The sequence below is a fragment of the Onychostoma macrolepis genome, chromosome 22 (assembly GCF_012432095.1).
Source record: "Onychostoma macrolepis isolate SWU-2019 chromosome 22, ASM1243209v1, whole genome shotgun sequence".
Lineage (NCBI taxonomy): Eukaryota > Metazoa > Chordata > Actinopteri > Cypriniformes > Cyprinidae > Onychostoma > Onychostoma macrolepis.
The window spans coordinates 1642866-1651672 of NC_081176.1; the positions used below are offsets into that span (position 1 = coordinate 1642866).

The 8807-nt window shown below is 32.5% G+C and overlaps 1 protein-coding gene across 2 annotated transcripts in view; it reads left to right on the plus strand.

The window, feature by feature from the left end:
- The window catches only part of rbbp5 (retinoblastoma binding protein 5), a 13659-nt gene extending 5506 nt beyond the window's left edge, over positions 1-8153 (plus strand). The window contains exons 8-14 of one of the 2 annotated variants that reach the window (XM_058761915.1): positions 1-152; positions 1397-1468; positions 1926-2043; positions 2218-2287; positions 3860-4104; positions 5715-5792; positions 6991-8153. The exon at positions 1-152 is cut by the window's left edge and continues 2 nt beyond it. In XM_058761915.1, coding sequence (XP_058617898.1) covers positions 1-152; positions 1397-1468; positions 1926-2043; positions 2218-2287; positions 3860-4104; positions 5715-5792; positions 6991-7043 — 788 coding nt within the window. In that variant the 3' untranslated portion in view covers positions 7044-8153. Of the gene's footprint in view, positions 153-1396; positions 1469-1925; positions 2044-2217; positions 2288-3859; positions 4105-5714; positions 5862-6990 lie in introns of both variants that reach the window. The other variant, XM_058761914.1, reaches the window with a different exon arrangement.
- Positions 8154-8807: the final 654 nt, after the last annotated feature.

Genomic DNA, 8807 nt, shown 5'->3' on the forward strand with positions numbered 1-8807 from the left:
CGCCGTGGAAGCGCTGCTGTTTCTCGGGGGACGGCGAGTATATCGTAGCAGGATCGGCGCGACAGCATGCGCTCTATATCTGGGAGAAGAGCATCGGGAACCTGGTGAAGATCCTGCACGGGACGCGAGGAGAGCTGCTGCTGGACGTCGCTGTACGCTCTCATATCACCTCATATACTACAGATTTCATTCATATCCTCAATTCGTTTTTATTTTAAATTAATGTTAACATTTCAGTGATTTATTTGTATGTGTGTGTTTGTCATTTTTATTAGTTTTTTTTTTTTTTTTTTTTAAATAAATCTATATTTTTTTAATGAATTTTTATTATTTCAGCTTCAGCTTTACTGTAGTTATTTATATAGAAAATAATATGGTAATTGCAACTTTTTATCTCGCAATTCTAACTTTCATAGTTCAAAATTGCGAGAAGAAGAAAAATCCAAATAGTTTCTTATTTGATTATAATAGTATTGTAATTTTTTTTATTATTTTTATGCATCTTATTAAAATATATATAATACATATAATAGTAATAAATGATGATGCCAAACTAATAATTTATTTTGTTATTTTTATTTGGTAATAACAATATTATATTTTTAATGTTATTGTTATTTTTGCGTCTCATTAAAATACTACTAAAAGATATTAGCAGAAATAACAAACAATGATGCCGTACTATTTTTTATTTTTTATTTTATGCGAATAATTGCATAAAAAATAGTTTTTGTTTACACAGTATATGCGTGTGTGTGTACTGTGTGTATTTATTATGTGTATATAAATACACACACATGCATTTATTTAAGAAAAATATTATGTTTATATTTTAAATATTTATATATAATATAAATTATATATTACTATAAATATATACATGTAAATATTTTCAAAATATATACTGTACATGTGTATTTATATATGCATAATAAATATACACAGTACACACATGTATATTATGTAAACAAAAACTTTATTTTGGATGCGATTAATCATTTGACAGCACTTTTTTATTATATTATTGTATCTTATTAAAATATGTAACATAATATAAATAATAATAATAAACAATGTTAGCTATTTATTATTGCATATTATTACAAATTAGTATTTATTTGTATTAATGTTGTTATTATTATAATTTTAATTTGAAAAAAGTCTGAATTTTGGGATAAAAAAAATCACAGTTAGCTTTTGTTTTATATTTTTATTCCATGACAGAAGTTAGTTTCCATAATTTTAGTATTTGTCTTTAACCCTAAGAAAATGAGAAATGCTGCCTTGGCCACTAAATGAAATGTTTATGAACAAATTTTTATTTTATTTCAGTTAACACATATTTTAGTGCACATGTTTTTGTCCGGCTGATATGATGTGATATGTGTGTTTATAGTGGCATCCGGTGCGTCCGATCATCGCCTCCATCTCCAGCGGCGTCGTGTCCATCTGGGCTCAGAACCAAGTGGTGAGTGAATACAGCAGCTCCTCACTCGAGTGTGTGTGTGTGTGTGTGTGTGTGTGTGTGTGTCTCTCTGTGTGTGTGTGTGTGTGTGTGTGTGTGTGTGTGTGGGTTGGTATTTGTGGTTCACGAGCACAAATTTGTATAATAACATGGGTATGACAGAGGTATTACAATGTGAAGGTGGTTTATGAGGACACTGCCTATGTCCCCGTAAATCAAAAGGCTTAAAAAACATACTAAATGGTGTTTTTTCAATCTAAAAATGCAGACAGTCTCCTGTAAGGGGTAGGTTTAGGTGTAGGGTTGGTGTAGGGCAATAGCACATACAGTAAGTACAGTATAAAAACCATTACGCCTATGGAGAGTCCCCACTTTTCACAAAAACGAACACGTGTGTGTGTGTGTGTGTGTGTGTGTGTGTGTGTGTGGACTGTAAACACACGTGCTCGTGTCTCTGCAGGAAAACTGGAGCGCGTTTGCTCCAGACTTTAAAGAGCTGGATGAGAACGTGGAGTATGAGGAGAGAGAATCAGAGTTTGACATCGAGGACGAGGACAAGAGCGAACCAGAGCAGACCGGTAAACTCACACACACACACACACACACACACACACACACACACACACACACACACACACACACACACACGCACTCTCACACTCACACTCACACTCACACACACTCACACACACACACACACTGCTGTAAGTGACACTGATGTGTGTGTGTGTGTGTGTGTGTGTGTGTATCAGGTGCGGACGCTGCAGAGGACGAGGAGGTGGACGTCACGTCAGTCGATCCCATCCCAGCGTTCTGCAGCAGGTCAGTCGCGCTAAATTTCACATCGTTTTTAATATCATACAATCACATACATGTTTTTCTTCTTTTTTCTAGTTTTGTTTACGTTTGTTTATTTTTGTTTATGTAATACAATTTTGACAATCGCAAAATAAATTTCATCCAATAATTTGACATTGTTAATATCATCATAAAGTTTTGAGTGTTTTAGTTTTTTTTTAGTTTTGACATTTTTTCTTCACATTGTTTAATCCAGTTTTATTTTGACATCCGCAAAGAAAAGTTAAATGTAATTCACAAAATTTCAAATTATTTTTCAAATCATGGTTACAAATGTGTTTTTGTTAATCATTTTCAAATTTTGACATTTCAGCGTTTTTTGTTTGTTCATATTGTTTAAACCAGTTTATTTTTCGCAAACATTTTTTAAATGCAGGTCGGTAAGTTTTTTATTTTTAATTATTATCTTACAGTGCAAGTGTTTATTTATTTTTTGTTGTTTTTGTTTGTGTTGTTTAATCAAGGTTTTGACATTAACAAAATTTATTTTAAACTTAATTCACTATATTTTACATAATTTTACATATTTTACGTAATTCTATAAATACAGTTTCATATGTTGTTCGATTTTTAATTTTGATGTTTTTTGTTTGTTCATATTGTGTAATCTACTTTTGCAAAATATTTAAATTTAATTCACTATATTTTACATAATTTATAATATCGCACAGTTTTAAATGTGTATTCGTTATTTTTTGTTCATATTGTTTAATCAGGTTTTTGACGTTCACAAAATAAAGTTTTCATTTAATTCGCTATAATTTACATTATTTTTAATATTATTGTACCATTTCACGTGTTCATTTGGACGTTTTTTGTTGGTTCATATTGTTTAAATCAGTTTATTTTTCACAAAAAAAAAATTATTTTTAACTATTATCTTACAGTGCAAGTGTGTTTATTTATTTTTTGTTGTTTTTGTTTGTTTGGATTGTTTGATCAAGTTTTTGACATTAACAAAATTTTAAATATAATTTTACATTTAATTCAATATATTTTACATAACTCTAAAAATACAGTTTCATATGTTGTTTGTTTTTTTAGTTTTGATGTTTTCTGTTTGTTCATATTGTTTCATCTAGTTTTGCAAAATGTTTAAATTTAATTCACTATATTTTAAATAATATCACACAGTTTTAAATGTGTATTCGTTATATGTTTTGTTTTCATTTATTCATATCGTTTAATCAGGTTTTTGACGTTAATTCGCTATAATTTACATTATTTTTAATATTATCGTACCATTTCACGCGTGTTCATTTTGACGTTTTTTGTTGGTTCATATTGTTTAAACCAGTTTATTTTTCGCAAAATAAAAATTTAATTTAACTTTTTTTTTTTTTTTAATTCTTACTTTGCAAATGTGTTTGTTAATTTTTCTTAGTGTTTGTTTGTTTTTATATAATCCAGTCTATTTTTACATTCAAAAAATGAGTTTTGCGTTATGTTTTGTCGTACAGTCGTGTTGCTGTTTTTTTTCTCTCAGTAAATTTAAAGTTAAATTTAATCTCCGAGTGTTTTTTGCGTTGTTTGAAGTGACGAGGAGCTGGAGGACTATAAAGCGCTGCTGTATCTGCCCATCGCTCCGGAGGTGGAGGACCCAGAGGAGAACCCGTTTGGCCCTCCGCCTGACGCCGCGGGTCAGAATGCCACGCCTGACGACGGCTCCGCCCACAGCGGCCCCGGCGACAAGAAACAGCGGCAACCGTCGTCCGACGGAGGGCCACCTAAGAAGAAGATTCGCACCACCACCATCGAGCTGCAGGGCGTCCCAAACGACGGTAAGAGAGTCACTCGTGATAAACAAAGACTAGCATTGGTGACGATTTAATCAAAACGTTGCTTTTATCACTACTAAAATTAGTAGGGATGTAATGATATCAATTTCATGATATCGCGATTGCAAAACTGTCTCGATATTATCGTGGTCACATGATGATATGAAACGATAGGTCTTCCAGTCAAAAAGTGTAGTTTTTAAAATATATTTGTTTTGGTCATTGTGCTTTGGCACAGTATCTATCAAACGAACTCTCAAAGTGCATTAAATAGAAGAATGTAACTTTAAAATATACAAAATGTAAAAAAAATTCCCAATTCTTCATTTGTCTTTTTTGAATTTTTTTTTTTTTAAATATCGCAATAAATATCGTATCGTGGACGTCATATCGCAATAATATTGTATCATGAGATTTTGATATCGTTACATCTCTAAAAATTAGTATTGAATGCAAACCTGTAAGATTCAGATTCAAATATGAATCAAGATGAGCGATTCGAAATTCACGCGTTAACGCGCAGGCGATAATTTTTTTCAGTTTAACATGTTAAAAATAATTTACGCAGGTGCGGAGCTAGGTTTGGCCACCCCACTCACAACTGCTAAAGAATTGCGTTTATTTAGACGTAGAACTACTTTATGACCACATCAAATGGGAGACTTTTCAGACTTTTCATATAAAAGCACGAAAGAAACGACGAGCACAGAAAATGTCATCAGTTAAGTCATGAAGTTACAAAAAGGCGATTAAAGCTGCCTTAAAACTGTGCATGTATTTATTATTTATGAGTCACATTTAAAACCGTGTCAGATCCGCGTCATGTTAAGCAGCAGCAGCAGCTCTTAAAGTGACAGCAGCCAAAATATCCTAATAACCAGCTGCTGTGATGTCTGTTAGAACACAATAAAAAAGAGGAAATCAGTAACTTCTGTAGCTTTAAGTTTTAATTTATCTCTGTTTAATTTAGAATTTAGTGTTTGATAACTTTATTCAATCATATTATCTACTTGCTGAAGGACACAGTTTATGTGAAGATGGTTTTAAGTTATTAGAAGTAATTTTTTAAAGTCTAATAAATGTTAAAATTGATAGTAATGTTGTATTATACTGTAATGTTGAATGGCTGTAGTCAATGGTTAAACATTAGGAAAAAATTCATAGAGACATTGCCTTCAGTCATAAAAAGATGGTATTAAACAAACATTAAAAATATACTTTGTTGTTTATACATATATTTGAAGATTGAAAGTGAAATTATTGCAGTGTAAAAATATATTGAAAAACTTTAACCTTACGTGGGATTAATCGCGATTAATTACAGAAAAATGTGAATTAGTTAATTTTTTTAATTGATTGACAGCACTAGTTTATATATAATCATGATTTAAAAGCGGCATGATTCATGAGTCCTTAAAAGAATCAGTTCAAAAGAGTCATTTGTCTGTGAATTGGACTGTGCAGCAGTGTTGTTTTAGTAATGTTTCTATACTTTTATAGTGTTTATTATGATGTATTTGTATTTTGTATAGTTTAATGCTAATAAATGATTGTATTTAAATGAATATGTTTTTATGATGTCACTTCCTCTGAACTGTGTTTGTGTGCCGCAGAGGTCCATCCGCTGCTGGGTGTGAAGGGCGACAGTAAGTCCAAGAAGAAGGCGGCGGGGCGACCCAAGGGATCGAAAGGTAAAGACAAAGACTCTCCGTTCAGACCCAAAGTCTGCCGGGACAGAGCAGAGGGGCTGGGGACGCCAGGTAAGACGACCTTTGACCCCTGGGTCCCACCTGGGTCCAGTGCGGCTTGAGCTCAGCTGTGATTGGCTGCTTCCTGCTTGCCTTCCTGTCCTTCCTGCTCTGACCTACTCGATGTGCGAGCGAATGCTTCAGGTCTGCTGCCCCCCTCCTGATCATTCCCATGATGCCCTGCAGCAAAACTCGCATACTAAAACCGGCCTAATAATCCAGTCAAGATACTAAACAAAAACAAAGACAGTTACTGGTGACGTTTCAGTTTTAACGTTGCTTTTATTACTGCTAAAAGTAATTTTGAATGCAAATCTTTAAAAGATTCAGATTCAAATATGAATCAAGATGAGCGAATCGTATGTTTATAATCATGATTTATAAGCGGCATGATTCATGAGTCATTAAAAGAATCAGTTCAAGAGACTCATTTGTTTGTGAATTCGATTGTGCAGCAGTGTTATTTTAGTATTATTTTATAGTGTTTCTTATGTATTTATATTTTTTTATACTTTAATTAATCATTTTATATAAAATAACATTTTTATATATTAATAAAAAAAATTCAGTTTAATTTACATGTAATTTTTAGTTTTATTTATATACTTTTGTAGTGTATGTGTATATATATATATAATTTTTTACACGGTTTCATATATACATTTTTGATGTATTTTATATTATGTTTTCATTTAAATTATATTATATTTAAATATTTTCAGGTTTGTTTTTTTCTGTGCTTTTGTAATTTTCTTTATTTTTCCTATTTAGCTTGTAGTTTTAGTAATTGTACTACTTTCTTTGCTTAAATAGAAACTTATTTTATTTCACTTCACCATTTTTAATTTAAGTTTTAAGGTTTTCATGTAACATTTTAATTTTATTTTAGCTTTATTTTAATTAACGAAAATTATTATTATCTTGCATTTAAGCATGCGAATGAAGATTCGCTTGCGATTATATATGACGATTTATGTCATAAATTGGATCGAAATTAGCTTTGGTGCAGATTTGCATTGCTTTGTCGCTTCGCTCTTTGGGCCTTTACGTTGACCTGAAGGATTTAACGATTTTTATTCATGAAAATATTTTTTTACATGTTAGTTTGTTTGATTTAACCGTACGAATTTTGTTCTTTCAGGAAATCTGGTCTCGGCGGCGTACAAGCAGCACGAGGTTCAGGGTTTGGACTGAAGCTGAAGGCTACCGGCGCCCCCTGTCTGTGTGGATGAACGACGTCGCTCTTTTTTTTTTTATGGACTCTATGGACTGTATTTGTGTTGTATCATTACAGAAGGACATTACAGCCACAGTTTGAAGGCCGTCTGATCAGTTTCTTCGCATAGAGAGAGTGATAGGAAGAGGGAATCATGTATTTTTTTATTTAGAGTAGATGGATCTGTCTCTGTGTATAAGCACTAGTTGGGTCGAGTACTCAGTCACATGTCTTTTATTTGTTTTGCGTTTGTTTCTTTTTTTCTGAGACTGGTTGTGTTTTTTTTATACATATTAAACCAGTTTGTTTTTTGACAGTGGCTTCTGTGTGTAAAATGTGTTTTGGTACAATGTTTCCAGAGTTATGAAGAACATCTGTGGAATAAATCAACCCAGTCAGGAGTGTTTTTCTATCCAGAGATGCGGATCGAACAGCCTCCATTTTGTTTCCTGCACTCACAGTTTCCATCCAGCAGGAGGCGCCAGCGGAGCGTGAATGAAAGAGCGAGAGAAAGACATTTTTCTGTTATTCGGTTCCATTTTGTGCTTTTCTACTGTTGGATTCCATTTTGTGTTTCTGTGTTTTATTCACAAACATCTTAAGAGTGAAAATCAGAAGAAAGTAAGTGAACATCTGAGAAACACTCAACTTTCTGAGTGAAGTCACCACCTTAGTGCTCACTGTTCAGATGCTCTCTCTGGTTCGAGGCTCAAAACATCAGCTGTTACTCACATGGTATTTGTTATTGTCTCGAAGTAGTTTGAAAGAATGATAATAATGCTTTAGTAAGTCATAATTATGATATTTTAAAAAGTCAATTTTTTTTTTTAACCTAGGCCTAATTATGAGATAAAAGTACGTAAAAACTAAGACTTCAAATCATTTTGACTTTTCATGCCACGATTTCAAATTACCCTGCTAAGAAAAAACAACAGAACATCACAAAAAATTCTAATGCACTATAAATAGGCTAACATTAAAAACCATCAACTTTTAACCATTAAAGTGCAGTGTGTTTGGGGACATATTCCATTAGGATTTAGTGTTTTTAACGAGCCATCAATAGAAGGTGACCAATTACCAGCAGGGTCCATTACAGTTTCCATTAAAACCAATACAAATCCCATTATAACCAGTAAAACCATTACTAATTTTGTGTCTATTGTTTGTTTATGGTTTTTTTCAGCAGGGTTATAATTTAGTATTTAATAATGTAGACTTAAAGCCATAATTTCCACTATTTTCCTCATGATTTTCGACATTTAAAATCATTTCGATTCAGTATTTCAACATTTAAAATAATGGCTTTGTGTTAAAATTTCATGGTTAAGATTGTCTTAATTTCAACTTTTTGTCGACTTAAAGTCATAAATACTAAAGTCATAATTTTGACTTGTCATACAATTATGATTTACATGACTTACGCGACGGAAATCATTCATGAAATTTGGATAAACATTATAGCATTACTTAAGGTAAGCTATTTGTCAAATCTTGAGGGAAAATACATCTGATATCAAGGACTTTAAAATCTTGGTAGTCAGTTTCGTAGTCATGCTGTATCTGCTAAATCTGCTCGTTGAAAGTGCAGTCTCTATAAAATGATGTAATATTCATGAACGGTAGGAAAGCCGTTGGTCAAAGTGAGGGAAAACTAAGCGCGGGAATTCACGCGCTCCTTTCAGAGACCGTCAGTTTCTGAATTAACGGTTTGTTGATAGCTTTCACTTAGGAACGCCCAC